Source organism: Pyxicephalus adspersus, chromosome Z (genome assembly GCF_032062135.1).
Source record: "Pyxicephalus adspersus chromosome Z, UCB_Pads_2.0, whole genome shotgun sequence".
NCBI classification, from domain to species: Eukaryota; Metazoa; Chordata; class Amphibia; order Anura; family Pyxicephalidae; genus Pyxicephalus; species Pyxicephalus adspersus.
In genome coordinates this window covers 32,893,712-32,913,594 of record NC_092871.1, presented here as the reverse complement: position 1 = coordinate 32,913,594, position 19,883 = coordinate 32,893,712, and the positions used below count along the sequence as shown (strand labels likewise).

Below are 19,883 nucleotides of genomic sequence, written 5' to 3'. Positions count from 1 at the left end.
ATTTAAACTGAATTAGGGGACAGCCCAAAGATATTTGAAGAATCGTACTAATGCTGTCATCAGGAAAATAGGGTATTTGTTACTACATTATACCTGTGTACCTCCATGCAGTCTTCATACTGCTACAGTTGCACAAAAGTGTAGGTTATGGGGGATTTAGGTGTGACATGATCAGTTGCCATTCAGCATCTCACTGCACCATAGTAAAGGGCATACATTTACACAACTTAATTGTTTTAAAAAAATCTATCTCTTTACATATTTTTTTCTGCATTTGACCCCAATAGAGTGATTTTTAAAAACTTCCTGTCCCCAGGATGCTCATACAAGATTGTTCACAAGACTGGAAAGTGTGTAAAACAATACACCTTGTTTTTGTGGTTTTGTTTGCTGGTGTCCCTTTTAGGAGTGTATGTATAAATGATTTCCATCACCTTGGCTGTATTTTTTCTCACAATCATTCAAATCCATATGCTGATTTTATTGAATAATAAAATGTAAGCTCATTTTGCCAACTAATGTCCAATTATCAAAAGAGATCAGCATTAGTAAAATAATATATCCTCTAATGCAGCAGTCGCCAGGTGGTGGTCCAAGGACCATTGGAGGCTCACAAGAAAATGTTTGTGGTTTGTGGCTCTGTCCCCCATATAGACACAACCTGCCTACTCTCCCATTGCAGGCTCAGACCTGCTTGCTAAACATACTGGGGAGACAGTAGCACAGAGCTGTGGAGAAAACGTTTGTTGCATCCACAGCCCTGTGCTAATGTCCCCCCAGTATGTTTAGCAAGAAGGTCTGACCTTGCAATGGGAGAGTGGATGGGTTCTGGCATCATGACATCGCTCTGGGGGAAGTTTCTTCCCCTTTGAGTGACACACAGCTCCCTATGCATTTGCAGTCCAGATTCCGTGGGTTTAGTGATCCATGAGGTCAGAAAAGTTGGGGACCACTGCTCTAATAAATAAAGAGATGATTCTTGGTCAACTTTATAAAATACTTCCCGTAGATTGATTTCTGATTTAAATCTTATGGACAGAAATGAGAATTTTATTGTGAAATAAGATGCATAAGGTTATTATGACATGTAATAATGGTAGACTCATTTTTAGATCATTGAAAAAAAAACCTTACATGCTGACCCCCATATGAAGTGGACAGGCTTCATACAACAAGCACATGGCAGACTTGGATCTGGAAGCAGTTCTAGCCCCTGTACACCGGCTTTACCAAGAGCTGTACTAGAGGTAAGGTCCCTTTGTGCATTTTGCGCTTTTAGACATTACATAAAAGTATTATTTTTTACTCATGTTACCCATGATGAAACCATATGCATTGAAATGTTTTAGTGCAAAGATCTTACCTATAATAAATCTTGAGATTGCATATTAAGAGATTTTTAGCAATTGATCATTTTTTTAAGGATTATATATTGCTGCACCTAGTGTTTCAGAAATCAATAGCGATTGGTCCCCTCTATTTCTTCCTTGAATAGCAGTAGGTGTTTAAAGACCATCCCTGATTAAAATCTACCTGTATTGTTATTGATAATTTGACAGCTATTCAGTGGTGCAATCTATATTCTTCCTGTGCTATGCAACAGTCTGTATTATACATTTCATTTACATTATGTACATGCATTCTGAACAATGTCAGTGGCTTCTCATTAAACTGGTTTACTTTAATCCTGCATGAACTCACCTTTCCTTCACTTGCCAACAGCTCCACTAAATAAAATTCCCCAGTACTCCCACTTATAGATGAGTATACATTTTTTTAATGGGGCTGTGTTGGTTCCTGTCACTTTGGTGCTGAAAGACAACTGACCCAATTGACCCAATATAAACTCTAGTTGGCATTTTCAAAAATACATACATATATATATATATATATATATATATACACACAAATATAAATATATAAATACACACCGTGCGTAAATTAAAACTATTCCTAAATTGCAAGTTATGACAATGAAAGAGCACATTAAGTACTTCCAAGCCAGTATTAGTATGTGAATCTTCCCAGGAAAGAAATGGTTATTAATCTAAATACCACATGACCTCTCTGGAGAGGAGCTGGCGGTGGTTTGCTTGTTCTAAGCTGTCTCCTGTGATCCTGGGTTATTATTTCATCCATGTGTTTGTATTTGTTTTTCTCTCTTATTCATAGAATGAAAATCTCCGCTCCAGTAGAGACAACCACTACAGCAGCTCCCTGTCTGACATGATCATAAGTCCTATAACCCCAGGAAAAGATGATGTGTTCTGGGGTGCCCTCCAAGGCGAAGAGCAGCCACCTAAGGTAGAGAGAATTGCATTCATTGGATATGATTTTTTAAGTTATTATGCTAGTCACAGGTCCTGGTCTGCAGTTCTGGTGATTGGTCAACTAGTGTAAGCGATTTATACAAGAATTTATTCAGTACAAAGCAGCAAAGACATTGCTGCCAAAAAACTGCCAGGTTTTCTGTGTAGTTCAGTGCCAAGGTACTTGCTAAGCTAAGAACTACTTTCCTATGTAAATGTAAAACTTGCATTTACACAAGTCAACATTCATTAGATTTGCGTTTGCTTGGGACAAGGCAGTACAACCGTATACAGTGTATACAGTATGAAGTACATGAAAATCTATAAAGTCAGATAAGTCAATGAAATGCTGCATCTTCTGTTATAAATGTGGCAGTTGCATGAGTGAATGAGCTTAACAATCAATAGGTGAACCTATAGTGGGAGAAACAGAAATTACAATTTCTGACTAGCCCTGGCTTTAGTATCTTCTAATTGACAAAAAACACAAAAAAGTCCAAAATAGTGACATTACATCTACTGATCTTATTATTTGTTCCAGATAATAAAGCAGCATGAGAGCCAGACAATAGGAATTTTAAGGAAAGACCACCAATGTTGGCCTCATATTTTCACTATAGGGAATTTTCTTTTAGGATAATGTTATATATTTAGCCACCAATATTAAGTTTGCAAAAGTTGGTCTATTTTCGTAGGCTGACTAAACACGGAAATAAATCTTTGTAGTGGTGTCTAACTACCTCTAAAATGCAGCCAAGCATTGCAAATGATGTTTTAAAATGTATTAGAACTTCCGAACTCTACAAATAAACTAAAACTGCAACTAGTAGAGTAAGAGGCTGCTCCGTAAACATGATCTGCATATCTTAATTCCAAAGATATGAGGGATAACTTTTCGTGGCTCTGATGAAAGAGAAATTGTGCGTAATCAGATGTGATGGTAACTCTGGCTTGGCCAGGGATCATAAATCTGTAATATGGCTTACTCATTCCTCCTGTCAGTCTGCAATTACCTGCTAAGAGGGGGTATCAAGTTATAGCTTAACTTTCCATATATTTACAGTTTCATTCCAGCCATGTGTTGCTAAAATTGTGGGAGAGTTAAAGCCTCAGAACTTTTTTAGGGTTCATTCATTATATAAAAATCAGTCTATGTTCCCAATGAGGGAATTTTTTCCGCACTTCACACCTAGGTGACTGGTTGAGAAATTTACTTAGAGGACACAAACTCTGTGTCCTCTACTAATGAGAGGAATACAGATGCAGTGACATCAAAAGGTCTTTTTAACCCTGCACATATATAGAGATCTTGAAAGAAAAATAAAAAGCTGCTTTAGTGTCATCTTCCTATTTACTTGTGGTCGGACTGACCACTCACAAACATAAGATAGTAATTTTCTTATCCTCTGGTGACTAGCAATGTCTCTTTATTTCAGGTTCCAGAGAGAACCACTTCCAAGTTTTGCATGGACTCCAGGGGCCACCAAAGAAGCCCATCTGGGTAAGTGACAGCACAAGATCACAATTATGCTTCCGGGATGGATCGCAAAAGTTACCAGAGAGACGATTCTGGAAACATAATTACTATCTTCATTTTAGGTATTCTAGGAAATATAAATTATAGCCAAGCTAAAACTCTGGAACATTTAAAAGACTTCTTAGGATAAAAAAAGAATTATGCATTGTATTTTTATATTCTAAGAAATACAAATTATAAGTAAGCTATGTAATGGGAATGTTTGAAAGGGTTCTCACGGTTTTTTATTGTAGGCAATATAACCCCCACAAATGCTCTCTAGGATCCACAAGCTGGGAGAATTATCTAATAAAACAACATTAACTTTTAGTGGCCAATATTAAAGCACTTTGCAGGTGGTAAAATATTAAGAAACATATTTCTTTTTGAGTCTGTGACATTTTTTCATGCCACAAGCACTTCTCCAATCAAACGTCCTAGCCAGAAATGCAAATATCTAGATGGTCTTTAATATACAATTTCCCTTTATTGCCTTGCATAGTATTTTTACATTGCAATGCCTGAATACATTACACACACAAGTAATATGACATATAGCCCACTCCTCCTCCAGTTCCTTACAGTCTATCCCCACCGGGCTTGCTGCTGGGATGCATCAGTGGACATTGGAAAGGCCTGTAACTGAGGACAGAACTCTTTGATATATCCACAGCCACACTGAACAAACATTGCACTGAAGAAATAGGGTAATAGATTAATTAAAAAGCCAGCTTTCATTAGCCTAAGTGTACATATCTGACAGCTAATCACTAACCTTATTTTTTTTCACTAGTGGCTTCCTGCAACAATCCAAAGACCAATCTGAAAGCTCAAGAAATGGCAATGAAACTGGAAATGCCAGCCAGAGCAGCAGATTAAAACCAGGTGATTGCTTAGTCTGTACACAACTGCATTCATTACAATCAGGAGGAAGATCACTAGTACATTTACAAAGCATTTCCCCAGATTATCCAGGGAAATCATTTGTAACTTTGTACTGAAGTGATCAAAATTGCAATAACACAGTTTTTTTTATTGACTGCTCTTGCTGTTATGCCAACGTGTCCTCTGGACACCAGTGACAGGTATGACTTCTTTATGTAAGACCAGGTAGAGCAAGAAATACACAATGGAAAGCATTTCTGCCTCTAAAGTTTAAATGCTTGTCAGTATAACAGCATACATCTAATCATTTAGAAAAGACATGCTCATACAATGTAGGTTGATGGTATAGTGGTATTGCAGCATTGCCTATTTAGTAGATGGAGCTTTTTTCACCCTGTAGTAGTCTTTTGGAAGTGCAGAGCGATGAGATGCATCTGTAAAGTGGAACTCATCTATACTCTGAGTCTTAGAAATGTCAACCCACACAAAACTGACAATGTTTAATGGATATTGGACAGTTAAATCACCTAACAATTACCTCTATTACTCTGTGAGATCTGAGTTCTGATTTTACCGTTATTGGGTGCTCCTACTTGTTTTTTTTTTATTATTATTTTATTGTGGGGAGGACTCAGCAGGAGGATATGCAATGGTGTGTGCATTACCACCTGGAAAGCACTTTTAGGATTGGTTTTGTTTTGCAAAGCCTGGTTATGTAGCCGTTTCATTAAAGCATATCTACCACTGTGAGATTTTAAAAGCTCATTCTAAACAATGCTGATTGCCTGGATGTAAAGCTGATCTTTTGGTTTGAGGAGAATCAGCCACACAACTGAAACAAGCATACAGATAACCATGTGACAATTACTGAACATCTGAGTTGCATACTCCTACTGAATCAATGATTGGGAAGAGAGGTTCAGAATACCAACCAGGCAATCTGTAATTTGTAGAACAGGGTCAGAAATGGCAGTTTACATAATCTTTCAGATTTCAAGTTGAATTTTTCAGGTTTGGATGGGGTGCGGAAGGATTGGAAATCTTGTTGAGTTTTGAGCACTGTCCAGTGTTCTGTAAAAGTGATTTTCTTTCACTTCTCATTCTGCCAACAACAGTTTCACTAGACAAGAAGCAAAGAAACAAATCTGCAACAGGAATGCAGTCATTACTAAAAATCTGAAGGGCCCAGCAACCTCATGAATGCAAAGTAATCTGTTTTAGAAATTAAAATAATCTGCTGCTATCCCATGTCACTGCATGAAACAAATTATAATTGCTGATAGGTGTTTATTTTAGTTCCTTAGTTCTTAGATTTATCTTTGTAGCATATGATAGCCAGTTGTCCATTCCTAACAAACACCTTGTTCAACAACCTGTCACCAACTTGGTTTGAAGTGGTTGTCTGTATATATGATTACTGCTTTGCAGCCATTCATGTGCATAAAACCTAAAACTGTCTGTTTTTATATATTCCATACAGCACTTTTTATATAGGGTGTTTGTTACCATTACTGAGATTAGTAAAGCAAAAGAATGGGAGCTTTTCTGACATGGAGCAAATAAGCATGGTGTATGATGAGGCTGCATTATTCAATCAATGGATGTTATTGGACTGCTGAGTGGTTCTCTTTAAGATACATTCACACATGACCTTTACTCCTGCAAACATAGTTGTGTTTGCTTTCTTTTTTTTATTTGCTGTAGAGTTACTGTACTGAACACTAAAGTTGGATGACAGACGAGACATCAAAGTGTACCCTGTGATTTAATTTAAAAGTGACAATATATTTGAATCACAAGTCTTGTATTGCAATTAAAAGTGACATTGCTTCAGTAGCTGCCATTCAAACAGAGTGACGCATGACAGATGCAGTAATGGTTTAATGCAGTTGGCTACCACTGCCCCCTAAAGCAGTCAATGTGTCATATAACGTGCAATGCAAACCGTTTAAATAAGGAATAATGTACTAGAGAGTGAAATAAATGTAGTAAGCAGACAATTCTGACTAATGTGAATAATGAGCCACTATATTTAAAGAGCAGCTTCGGGCAAAAAGCAAAACCATTCCAAGGACGGGTTATACATTCCAGGAAAATTTCCACTAAGTTTACACTGGTATGCTTAGGTTATCAAGGATGAATTTAAAGTATATCTAAAGCCAGAACATCTGTATTTTAAAAAAAAGTACAACTGGGATGGAAGGTAGGACTTAAAGAGGAACTAAAATGAAAAGTGCCAAAATAAAAAAAAAAAAAAGAAACATACCCTCAATCATGCAGGGCAGTCCGATCCATCCAGGAGTGTCTTGCATCGGGTCCCACGCCGCCATCTTTTTCTCTTCTTTCGGGGTCTTCATCCTAAGTCACCCGACCCAGGTGCAAGATCGGGTGATGTAGGATGAAAAAAAAACTTGCCAATCTCACTGCGCTTGCATGAGATGGGCAAATTTTTCTCTTTGCGCGAAAAGGCTCCATTTGCACATGCCCAAGATGCTCATGCCCTGCAATGTAGTATTATTCAATTTTCAATCAACATTTTCCAGTTGCTTTTTTACTGCACAATATTAAAAACAGATTTCAAACACATTGAACCCTACATAGCTTACCACTGAATGCAATATTAAACATTCAAAATTCAAAAGGAACATGGTGTAGTTTTATAGCAAGAAAGAAAAAACATACGAAGAACTATCAAACTATTAAAGAAGAGAGGCAAACTAAAAAGAATGTTCACTTACAAAGTAAATTTGCAATTTTCAAATACATTTTAAAAGTGCAATTTAACTCTCCCCACTTTGCTTCTTCAGTGGTGCTGATCTGATCAGATCCTTAACCTGGTCTAATATCAAGTTCAGTATCTTCAGCAGTCTTGATTGGTCATTAGAATGATATTAGTCCTGCGCATGTGCACAGGAGTTTGTAGTGTCCAGCATCAAAGCATGCAAATAATGTACATTGATCTGCACATGCACAGCTCAGTGTACATTTTAAAAATAAATTGTGAACATGTAGAAAGGGTTTTGCTTACATTGGATAATTGAAGCTATAACAACTATACATTATTCACTGAGCTGTGAATGTACTCTTTGCAAATGAGAGATTTTAAGAGAAACTAAACTCAAAAGTCCTTGAAAACAAAAAAAAAAAAACAATTACCTTCAATCGGGCAGCACAGTCGATTGGTACAGAGGTGTCTTCCATCAGGTCCCGCGTCGTCCTGGCATCCGTTCCCGAGCCAGCGCGCCGGGCGCCACTATCTTTGTCCCTTTTTCCGGGTTCTTCTTCCTACATCACCAAACCCAGGCATGAGATCGGGTGACGTAGGTTGGAAAAAAACTTGCTGATTTCACTGTGCATACATGAGATTGCAATTTTCTTCTCTTTTCATGAAAAGGGCTCCTTCTGCGCATGCCCGAGATGCTCGGGCATGCACAGAAGGAGCACCCAAGGATCCCGGGATGCGTGATATAGGTATACCGGGAGGTTTGGCGCTCCCATTCATTATGGATTGCCTAGGCGTTGTGTTGACTTCAGTCATTCAAGCATATGCAAACCATTTTTTTTGTCCATCATTGGATTTTTTTTTGCAAAGTTACTTAGGATGGGTCACCTCATTCACCAAGATAAGTGAAAGTTACCTTTTCAATGTAAAAGTTCCTTAGAAAACAGAACTACTTTCTGGCACACGTTTCTTTTATTTTGAGGTCTTTGATTCAGATCTGTTATGTGATCAAATGCCCTAAAAGACTATATAAATGCATAAAGTATAGTAGTACAATATTAATGATTTGAAGACAACTGTTTTATCATTTAAGTGGTCCTGAATGATAAGGACCAAAGAAAATAGTCTGGGCAGAAGAAGACAACTTCTAGAATTGTTCATGGGCACCTTCAAGCTTGAAATTCTTCAGATAAAAGATCTAAGAAGCATATTATTGCTCTTTTAAGCATGAACCACAATTGAATTAATTTTAACTTTGTTTCAGTTCTTTAGAATACTTAAAAGATGCAATTTAGCACAAAGTAATGTACTGTACATTCCTAGCAAATGGAGAAGGTTTAAAAATAATTGATGCTTGCAAATCGATAGAACTTGCTCCATACCACTGCTGCCGTCGCAAGGAGATAAACAGATTTACAGTGGAAAAAAGTGCTGAACTGGAGAGGCTTCCAGGGGATTTCTGCTAAGTCCCACAACTCGTACATTTTAACTTGCTCATTGTCTTTATATAAACATAATTCTTTCTTATTATTAAAGTTACATTGCTAGCGTTTCAGTAAAGTGCTCTCCAACTCACACTTGTTTCACTGGCATGTACTGCTGGAAATTATTTATCCACTGGGATTTCTGCACTTAAGCCTACTACTTTCATCAGCGATATTACAGTATAGTTGCAGAAAACCTTTAACCCTGTGTTGTACCATTGTGCAGTATATTGTGATATTCTTGATTACAGAAAACTGTGCTGTTTGGGATTGTTTAGGCTACTGCTATGTATAGGAGCTAGGCAACATTGGTCATTTGCACACTTCTAATTTCAGTTGATGATTGTTATAGTTTCTTATGATTTATACAGGTTTAGGTACATTTGAACTAAACACGTTTATGTTTTCTCTATGTATGTCTAATATCAAGTTATACATATTTTGTGGATTTGTGATGCATCATCCTAGTTTTACCAACGAGTACAAATCAAATTGTCTCTGAAAAAGTAATTGGGACACGTAGGCCTGGAATTATTTACACAAAGAGTGTATATCCCGAATCTCACTCTAATGAAGTTGAAAAAACTGGTTTGTTGGCTACTGCTAAGCATCAACATTAAATATTCCAATTCACATATGGATAGAAAGGCACAATTATTGGGATTATGGGAGTGTCGACAACCCTGTAGACCAGAGGCGTCCAGCTCCATTGCTCAAAGGACACAAACAAATCAGGCTTTTCATATTAACTAGTTTTTTAACATTGTAAACCATTTCTTTATAAAAGTACTCCTGTCTGTTAGAGAAACATTAAAAAGTTGTCAAAACATGGCTATTAAAAACAGTTGGACAGCCCTGTTGCACACTTTGATGAATTGTCATAAGCTAAATAATATATTATACCTGATAGTGGGTATAATATCACTTCCTAAGTCATCTTGTATTTCCAGTCCTACAAACTTGTCAAAACTTTTCTTTGGAAATATTGATAATGTATGGCATTGTAATAATTTAAGATCACCCACAACCTGAAAGTAAGATTAATGAGGAATGATAAAGTACTGGATGCTTGATGTTATGGATAAAAAAAAAATTCCATGTAATAGATGTTCATGTATATTTTACATATTTTAGGGTCCACCAAAGAGAACCATGCTGTGCAAAACTACCCCCAACAATTTGCAAGGGTTGAAAATGAAATGCTTCGGGACTCTCGGAAAATTTCGGTAGGCTTTTGTAGTTAAAAAAATCTTTTTAATTTTTTTTCATCACAGTAATGATGTTTTTGAAAGTCTTTTTGTTAGTCCGAAATGGTCACCTACTACATTTGTATAATTTGGGGATTCCAGCAAAGATCTCATTGTATTTTGTACTTTGCACTATGGTCTCAATGAAGTGAAGACAAAAATTACAGCAGTAACAAGATGCCCAACCAGTTTATAGCTAGATAGTTAAGTGAAAGAGCCCCAGATAAATTTATGTGGGATGGACAGTTTGCTACAAAAATGCCCTGCTGCCCAGTTCTGATTGTTGACAAATGCAATATAATGTTGCATTCTAAACTAGCACGACTCCAAGACTTTTCTAAAGCTTCCCCAACTCTCTAGAATGGTCCTATTCAGCTTGCTCCTACTTTATGCTCACTTAAATCCCATCTTTTCAGACTTGCCTACCTGTCTTCTTCTTGTGTGCTACTTCTCCCACCACTTAGATTGTAAGCTCTTTGAAGCAGGATTTCCACCCTTATTGCCTTTGAGGTGCTTAGGGTAGCAACTCCCTGAGGATAAAACCTCATAAGAATACCTTATTGTAAATCTTTAAAAATATGTTCCACTTATTATAATTATTGCCTGATTATCTTTACTGCATAGTAGCCATGGACCCATGTTATGATTCTAGCAAAAAATATAGTAGTCAATCTCTGCCACCAATTTACTTCCTTTTTTGCTGAAATATGAACATGGTTGGAAATGGCTACTGTTGAGAAAATTATGTAAGTACATTGCGCAGATCTTGGCACAGGCTTGTGCTCCTATTATAATAACTAGTATTCTAGTATGTTCATTCACTGAAATCTACTGACTTTTTTTTCTTGCTTTTTCTACTATAGAGTCCTATCCTTGTTGGAAAAGGAAAAGACAATGGCAGATCTTACTTGAAAGCATCATATTATTCTTCATCCAGTGATGAGGTTGGCAGCAGCGATGATGACATGCAGAAAATAAGGTTAGCCTTTGATTTTTAAGAACAAATGTATACAATTTAAAAAATTCTATTTCAACATAACATTTTTCAGTTGATCAGTTTAGTTTAGATGCAAATCTGCTGATGTGTGGATTGTTTTTGAGCAACTATAAAGGATTGGGGACATTCAACACTATCTGCCACCCTCATAAATATGGATTTAGCACCCCTAACCTGGTGAATTTTACACTTTCAACCATGTAACTTGAATATTTATTACATGTCCCGGCCTTTTGGCACCATAGTTGTAAAATTATAACAGAGTCATTAAAGTTGAGAAAAGCTACTTTAAGATTCAGCATAATGTGGGGTTGAGGCCTTGTTCCCAGGATAAGAAAGTATCTTTGCTATGCGTTATACCACAATGTACATTAGCACCTGCATGGCTGTCTGTTTTGATGCTGACCCCATTCATTACACTGAATGCAGCACACAAAAACAGAGAAATATGCGAAGCAGTGCATTTTTTTCGTTGCAACACATAAGCGGGAACATCAGACATTGCTCTTTTTGCATTGTCTTTTGTCCTTGCATATTGCACACACTACACCACACATAGCGGGAACAAAGCCTAAGTGAAATATTCTTGCATTTGAGGCACATGTTTGAATTTTAGCTAGGACACCAGCGGATTAAAGGATGGAGTTTGTAAAATTTTCCCATGTTTGTTTAGGCTTCCTCTCAGAACTATGGTTTCCTCCCACATCCCAAAAACATGCAGGTTAATTGACTTCCTTCCCTATACTATTACGTATTACCTTACTTAATACTGTAATAATGACATATGAATATGGTAGGGACATTAGATTGTGAGCCCCTCTAAAGGGACAGGTAGTGACATGACTATGAACTTTGTACAGCGCTGCATAATATGTCAGGGCTATATAAATACGTCATAAAGTGCTGTGTAATATGTCGGTACTATATAACTATTAAGGTAATACAGTCGGGTCTGGTTGAATAGGAATAATCCCAATAGAATACAAACTTACATTAAAGTACTGCTAACAAGCTACACAACCCTGTTTGTACCAGTGACTTTATAAAAAAAACCCTATAGCCTCCTGTTAGCAGGTTTTCCTTTATATTACAAAAGTGTGCTACCCTTGCCTTCAAAGACAATGATGGAATAATCTATGTATAAGATTGTTCATACATTATCTAAATAACTTCATAATAAATAAGTAACTTCAGTGCTCAGTAATGACTCACAAAGTTATTAAAACTTACTCCGTAAAAAAAAAAAAACAAGTAATCTGTAAGCATAATTCAATTTACTATTTATTAGTTAACCTCTGGTTTAGGCATCACAAATTAGTGTAATTTACATTCACTTTTTTTATTTCTTTAGAATGCAATTTTTAGAAATCGGGCTGACTTCTATCACTAGCCATTTCGAAACATTTGCATTTTACCATATGTGTTTTGATTTTCCAGTAGTCTAAAACTTTGCAATATCAATCTTCATAAAAGTATACAGTGGAGAATTGATACCCTCTAGTGGCTTAGAAATAGAAAATGCATGGAGAAAGTTTCTGAAAAGTTAATCCGTTTACCTGATGTATAATTGTAGTGTTATCTTACTGCTCATATATTTACCCTGTGGAATAAAGCAATTCTAAAAATTATAGTTTATAAACACTTTTTATTTTAATAACTACAGCAACCCAGTTTGCAGCTGCCATCAAGACGAGCAATATTCTCAGAATGACATTGTATTAATTATCTAGCAGATGAAACCGGTTTTATTTCCCAACACATCGCAGTAGGAATATTTGTAAAACTTTCAAAATGTATGTTATGATACATCTCATCTGTTGGTTAAATGGCTTCTGTTTCCAGGCAACCGGTGAGCAATGGTATAGTGAATTTCTTAAGGACGAGAGTTCCAGAAGGAATTGCAGAGAAACCCCAAAGCAACATACAAGGAGGCAAGGTACAAACATCTAAGATATTAATCTTTTTCATACCCTTTTACACAAGTTAAGGAAAACTAGCATTAAAATGCCAGTTCCCTGGCTATCATCCTGTCCCACAGGTAATTGTTAACCAGTAGGATATTGCTAAAGTCGTGAGACTTCACCCATCCTTTCTGGAAATGTATCCACGTTCTAAGTTGGCTACTCAGGCAACTAGCATTTTCAAAGGCCAGCTATGGGAGCAGCACATCTGATACAAAGTTATAAATGGCCCACACTATTTAACATTTATGCCTTTAATTGAAACATGACAAAATCCACAGTCTTCTACGCGTAGTCTTCTACGCGTTTCACATTATTTGCTTCGTCAGGAGAAACCCCATTTTTGTGTCTACAACAGACAAACCCTCATATTAGCGAAATTACACTGATTAGTAATGACATTTATTATAAGGTAAACTTTATTAAATATAACTCACAGCTATCCAAGAACCATCACAAACATGTTCATGCTTAAGATACCTGTGATTTAACCGGTAGGAGTTCTACTAGTTTTAAAACAGGTATTCTGACATTCAATCAAACATTTCCAGATCTGTGTGTTTCAGTGGCAGTAATTGATTCCCACCAGGGAATATCTGAGGGAATGACAGATTCCTTGTTTTATAAATAGAACCCTAAAAAATGATCTACCCTCCCCTTAAAGCTTAACTACATGTTTATTCTGTTTTGCAGTGTTACTGTTGAACATTGCAACAATCAAATTAAATTAATATTTAAATGTTGTATAAAGGCATGAGCTTGACCACTGTACTTTTAAAACTATACCAAAGTGTAAAGAATTAGCAGCACAGGTTCTGCACTAATTGATTTAAAAAAAGAGAGAAATTGATGAAAAATTGCTACTACTTTACTTTATTTTTTTTCTTTTAGCCTTGGTTCCCCTATGCATTGTGTGACCTTATTCAGCATGTGTGGACTGAGCTGTATGAGCTGAAATACTTTTTTACAAGTCCACTTAGTTCAACTAAAAGATAGAAAAGTACCAGCATTTATGGAACCATAGACCTCTATTTGATCCAGAGAAAGGCAAAGTTATTTTTATACATGTTTATAGCCAGTTATGTTCTGTGCATTTAAGAATGCATCCAGGCTTTTTAAAAACAATCTATAAAGCTGGTCAGATCTACTTTGATTTACTTTACTTTGATTTACTTTCAGATGAGGTTATACTCCTATGCTGAGGTTAAATCTCTTTTTCTCCTAGACACAGTACCCTTGTCCCATGCAGTGAGTATGTGTGTGTGTGTGTATATATATATATATATATATATATATATATATATATTTTTTTTTTTTTTTTTCATATATTTATTTTGGTATAATATTTTCATATTATATTAGTGTTCATTTGCCCTCTTAAAAACCTAGAGAAAGATGGGCAATATATATTGTTCTCCTCCCCTTAATGTGTATGTGTGTGTGTATATATATATAGAAGATACATCATTGAGACCCACTAGCCAACACTTGACAACACACATTTTAAGAGCTGTTATGAATCCCACTGAAAATCTGAAATGAATCTTAATAAATCCTGGTTATGTGATCATTCTTGGCCTACAGCATTTTTGATATACCAATGCCTAAATCAGTTTTAATCTTTGTCATGGTAACAGTGTTAGAATTGGCTTGGGGGTCCACACATGATCGACCCTGCTAACAAAGAACAACCTGTTAAATGAGGTCCAAATCACATTATTATATTCGCCTGTAAAGAATACTGATGGTAATAAAGCAGATTCTACCTAGCAGACATCAGCTGACTACTATTACAGTTCTCACGGGCATAAGTTTTTAGTCCCCCAAGTGGTTTGTGGTTAAACTGATATCAGTTCACCACAAAAACATGACTAGAAACTTCAGTCACACATATTAATAGCTTGTGGTTACAATGACATTGAACTTATATCAGTAGTTCTCCACAATAACATGTCTAGAAACTTGAGTTTCAGCATAACCTTAGCCTGTGGTTGCAGCTAGGGTTGGTTTTCCATGTTTCAGAGTCATGGAAGGACAACAGTAGTGTAAGAGGTGTTACGGGTCTGACAATCTGCGAAGAAGTTCAAACGTTAGCTGGGCAAAAAATTAAACTAATAGAAAACACATAGTAAAAATCAACTTGACCTATTGCTAGGTGTAAAAGAACTATGCAGTTTTTTGTCAGAGCAAATAAAGCAATACATCACTGAAACACATATACATTTCTCTATGTTTTATCTCTCTAATGATCCTTCAAGTACAGCCAAAATGTACTACATCTAACTTCCAGTTTTTTGCAGACAACTGTGGACTAAAACTGCAAGCAATGGTAGGTTGAGTTGTGGTACTGCAATATAGTTAATACAAATTTAAGTGGTCATTAAAAATGAACAGCTTTTATTTCTGACAGAATCAATTATTTTTTCTGCGCCTCTAAATAGATATAACAAAATTATTTAACAGTATATTTACCAGATTAGTTGGGTGCAGATAACAAGTTTGCTGTTAAGGCATAAATATTATTATTATAATATTAATTAACAATAATAAACTGTATTTAAATAGCGATGTACATTAAATAGGGACTGCAAATGACAGACAGTAACACAGGAGGAGGAGTGGACCCTGTCCAGAAGAGCTTACAATCTAAGAGGTGGGGGAAGCAACGCATACTAGGAGGGGGGGTATAGAATTGTGGGTGAATAGGGAGGGTTTAGGACAGAAGAAGATGGGTAGGCAAGTTTGAAGATGGGTTTTAGCAGCTCCTTTAAATGAGCATAAAGTAGGAGCAAGCCGAATAGAATGGGGGAGACCATTCGAGAGAGTCGGGGCAGCTCTAAAAAAAAGTGTTGGAGCCGTGCCTGTGACAGGATTATCAGAAAGGAAGTCATTAGTGGATCATTGGAGGAGCAATGAGAGATTTTTCTATCAGGTCAGAAGAGTAGTTGTGGAGGGATTAAAGGCAAAGCAGAGAGCCTTGAATTTAATTAAGGTGAAATGGAAGGCGATGAAGAGAACTACAGAGAGAGACAGTGATCGGAAGGATGGATAAGTCTGGCTGCAGAATTCATGATAGAGAAAGAGAGAGAGAGCCTATAGGGAAAATTATATATATAGTATAAATAAATAGTATATATTTCCAATAAGTGACTGTTAGATCCCTAATTGACTGTATTGAATTACCTACTCTGTTAAGCTCATAATTAAGCCCTAAGCAAATTATTACTGACTTGAAAGGTATGTCCCAACTAGTTTAAAGAAAATATATGCTGTTTGGATAACAAAGAGGGGTTTGCCGATGGAACCGCCCAATATGTTTAAAATGATATTCTCAGTGCTCCCCTATTAACCTCCATGACGATACTTATTTTAAATTTCCCGCCTGGTTAGGCCCCCCAGTCACATGCTTGCTCGGCCTGGCCCCGTTCACACGAGGGACACACATGCCAGGCGGGCATCACCAGGGAAAGCAGGTGCCGGGCACCGCTGAAGGACGTGTGGCTCGGGTTTACCATTTTTGGTACTGAAAATTAAACCCGAGCCACACTCGGGAATACCACCAGGGAAGTTAAATAGGAATTGGCCTTCATCAGCCAAAGTCACAGGAATTAAAAATGTATGTGTCAAACACTTTCCTATGTGGAGCCCATATGCTTTAGTTATTTTGACACTTGTTAGTTAAAAAAAAATGAACCTACTTTTATCTATGAAAAATCTTAAATCATCAAATTCTGATAATAGAACCCTAGGTTAAATCAAAGATATTGATTTAGCTTTTATAATAGAGGACACACTGTATTGAGGGTTGGATACTGGTAAGATTGCAGGATCAGTTGGTGCTGACAGCTTTTATGTATCATACATTTTAATGTGATGGAGAATGTTTAACAAGAAGACTAGACTGGCCAGTATCCTCCTTTATGTTCTTATAACTGTCCTTCTACTCACCTAGTTGTCAAGTCTATAGTATTACTGATCATATATGAATAAAAATTGACTTAAAAGTCTTTGTCAGCAAAATATAAAACAACTATCAATAGAATAGTAAAATCTAATGAAAAAGTATGAGATCATTTCACAGGACGAGCCCTCTGTGGTGTGGAGGTATTTTTGTATGTATAGATGTGTGGATGGTGCAAAGTATTTAATAAGCTGAGTAGAACCCTGAAGTTCATTTTCCCATTCATATTATGATTAATTTTATTATCAAGCCAAGCCCACATATTCATACCTGTTTATTAAAGCCTTAATCTCTTTCCTTCAGGTGTATATGCTGCTATTTTATTATTTAGAGCGTAGTTTGTATACACAATAGGCATTATTTTTTTTAAGCTCTCTAAGACTGGAAAATGTATGCTAACCCTTTAAAAATCATGCTTCCTCTGGTATTTGCCAGCTTTTATTCCTTTAAGAAAATGTTCACTTTGCTGATATATGTGTAGCACTAGAAGACATTTTAATAAAAGGTCCTATATATCTGCTTTTGTGGGATCCAGTTGCCATTTCGAAAAGTGCTGGTATATTTGGAAAACAGCATGAGTTGCCTGGTGTGCATAGCATTTCTGCGGGAGTGACCAAGACATGATGGTAAATAAATAGTTGCTTCTGAATGCTAAGTATGCAACACGCTGGATAACAGCTTGTACATGGAGATGGCCAAGGCAGCAAGATGAAGCCTTTGGATCATCGTACTTAACATGTATTAGGTTCATTTGCAAAGCATGCAGAGAAAGCCTTTGCACTTGTTGCTCTTGTGCCGAATCATTCTTATGTGTTTATATCTACATAGCATGACTAAGTTTATGGTATACAGTTGGCTTACATGTTATTTTTGCTCTAATATATTTCCAACCTTGCATATGAGTTTCTAATTTCCACTTGTTGGTTATTATACATCAAAAACTCATTTTGTTCAATCTTTTGCAAATCACTTTAAGCTGTGCCGAATGATCTTATTAATACTACATTATGCTCAGAGGACTCTATGTGCTACAATCTCATTTTATTTTGTTGAAGATATTATCATCTTCAGTAGGCTTAAACAATTGCATCTAAGTGACCCACATTACATATGAATTAATTTTGTCATTTAAAAGGCCACTATTTTGCATCTCTTCCTGCTGATAAGAGAATGATATAAAGGAAAGGCTCAGGAATCACTTGTAGCATTTTACCCTGGGGTCCTTTTTCATCAAATGAGCAACTACCTACTGTAAAGACTGTAATAGTGCACTGTCTACTTATGGCGTTCTTGTTTAATAAAAAAAAACTTAGTGGGTCTTACCTCTCTCAATGGGGAGAAGATTCTAGGTTGATCCAGCAAACCTGAAATGTATTTCTTAAAATCATTTCCATTTCTTATCCATTCTGTGGATCTGTGCTTCCTTCACTCCTACTGCTGCTTCCCCCTCCTTTCATCAGATCACCAGCCATCAGGGTGGCATTTTCAACACGGGGAAGCAAAACCTTCCTTCCACCTCTATACAGAGACATAGGTCTCAAATCCTTAGATTCTATTTCTAGAAATAGTTATGCAGAAGAAACATTTTGTCTCTATCCCAACATTATCACTGAAGTCTTGTCCTACTGAGGAATAACATTACTTTTCTATAATATACGGTAGTAGAAAATAAATATTTCTTTCAAAACTCGCACTGAAAAGAACATGGAGGTGTTGATTGCTGAAAATGATAATTACCAGGCTGCCTGTCTTCAAGTATAGGTGGTTCACTGTTCTTAGATCATTACATAGGCCATACACTCAAGCAGCACAACTGCCCATGGCTCTAGCTTTTTCAAGAGCAGTAACTGCAACATAATTTATATGTGCAGGTTTCCTTTACATCTGTTTTATTGGCATCCCCAACTAATAAACTAATGTGCTTAAATGACATGTTGTGCCTCGACTCCCTCTTGCTACAGTAGAATAGGTAGGTAGTTCTTTGGGTGTTCACATGGCTGTCTGGGTATCGTGGACTTTTCATTTTGACTGTTTATTGGTGGGACCCTGAAGTAGGGATGAATGCCTCTGTCATTCTCGCGAAAATTTCCTCAAACTTCCAATGGTTCCTCGCAATGTCAGCAAACCGATTTCGCGAAACCATCAGAAGAGGAAATTAAAACAGGAGGATTCCCAGAGCTGCATTCAGCCCTCCAGAATCCTCCTGTTTGTTAATTAACCTCTAGTGCCCGGGGATCGCAGAGGATTTCCAGGGCTGCATGATGCAGCCCTAGAAATCCTCCTGTTCGCGCGATCCCCGGGCACTGGAGGTTAATTAACCTCTAGTGCCCTGGGGATCACACACTCTTCTCAATGAATGCAGCCACAGTTGCAATCATTGAGAAGATGCCCAGCAAAGGGAAACCTCCTGACATTGTAATATAAGTATCTCTTACAAATTATACATTTGTTACAGATACAAATGTATAATTTGTAAGAGAGATTTACAATGTCAGGAGTTTTTTCTGTGCTGGGAACTAGTGTTGGTCGAATAGCTCACTATTCGATTGGACAGCTATTCGGCCAAATTTAGCAAAAAAATTCGGGTGGTCAAACATCAAATTCGAATCCCATTAAAGTCAATGGGAGAAAAATTCGGGTTTGTTTCAGCACTGTGTATAGCTTCTACAGCCTCCAAACAGATGTAAAAAGATACATTATAAAAGGATACATAAAAAGATACATTGTAAAGAGATACATTGTAAAAGGATACATAAAAAGATACATTATAAAAAGATACATAACACTATTCCATACCCCTG

At 36.7% G+C, this 19,883-nt stretch overlaps 1 protein-coding gene across 3 annotated transcripts in view; it reads left to right on the top strand.

The window, feature by feature from the left end:
• Positions 1-19,883, top strand: part of NRK (Nik related kinase) — a 136,713-nt gene that overhangs the window by 79,925 nt on the left and 36,905 nt on the right. For 2 of the 3 annotated variants that reach the window (XM_072430790.1, XM_072430789.1), the window contains 8 exons: positions 1,113-1,247; positions 2,173-2,304; positions 3,746-3,810; positions 4,619-4,710; positions 10,051-10,142; positions 11,027-11,142; positions 13,003-13,096; positions 14,301-14,369. In XM_072430790.1, the coding sequence (XP_072286891.1) occupies positions 1,113-1,247; positions 2,173-2,304; positions 3,746-3,810; positions 4,619-4,710; positions 10,051-10,142; positions 11,027-11,142; positions 13,003-13,096; positions 14,301-14,369 (795 nt within the window). The remainder of the gene's footprint in view (positions 1-1,112; positions 1,248-2,172; positions 2,305-3,745; positions 3,811-4,618; positions 4,711-10,050; positions 10,143-11,026; positions 11,143-13,002; positions 13,097-14,300; positions 14,370-19,883) is intronic. The other variant, XM_072430791.1, reaches the window with a different exon arrangement.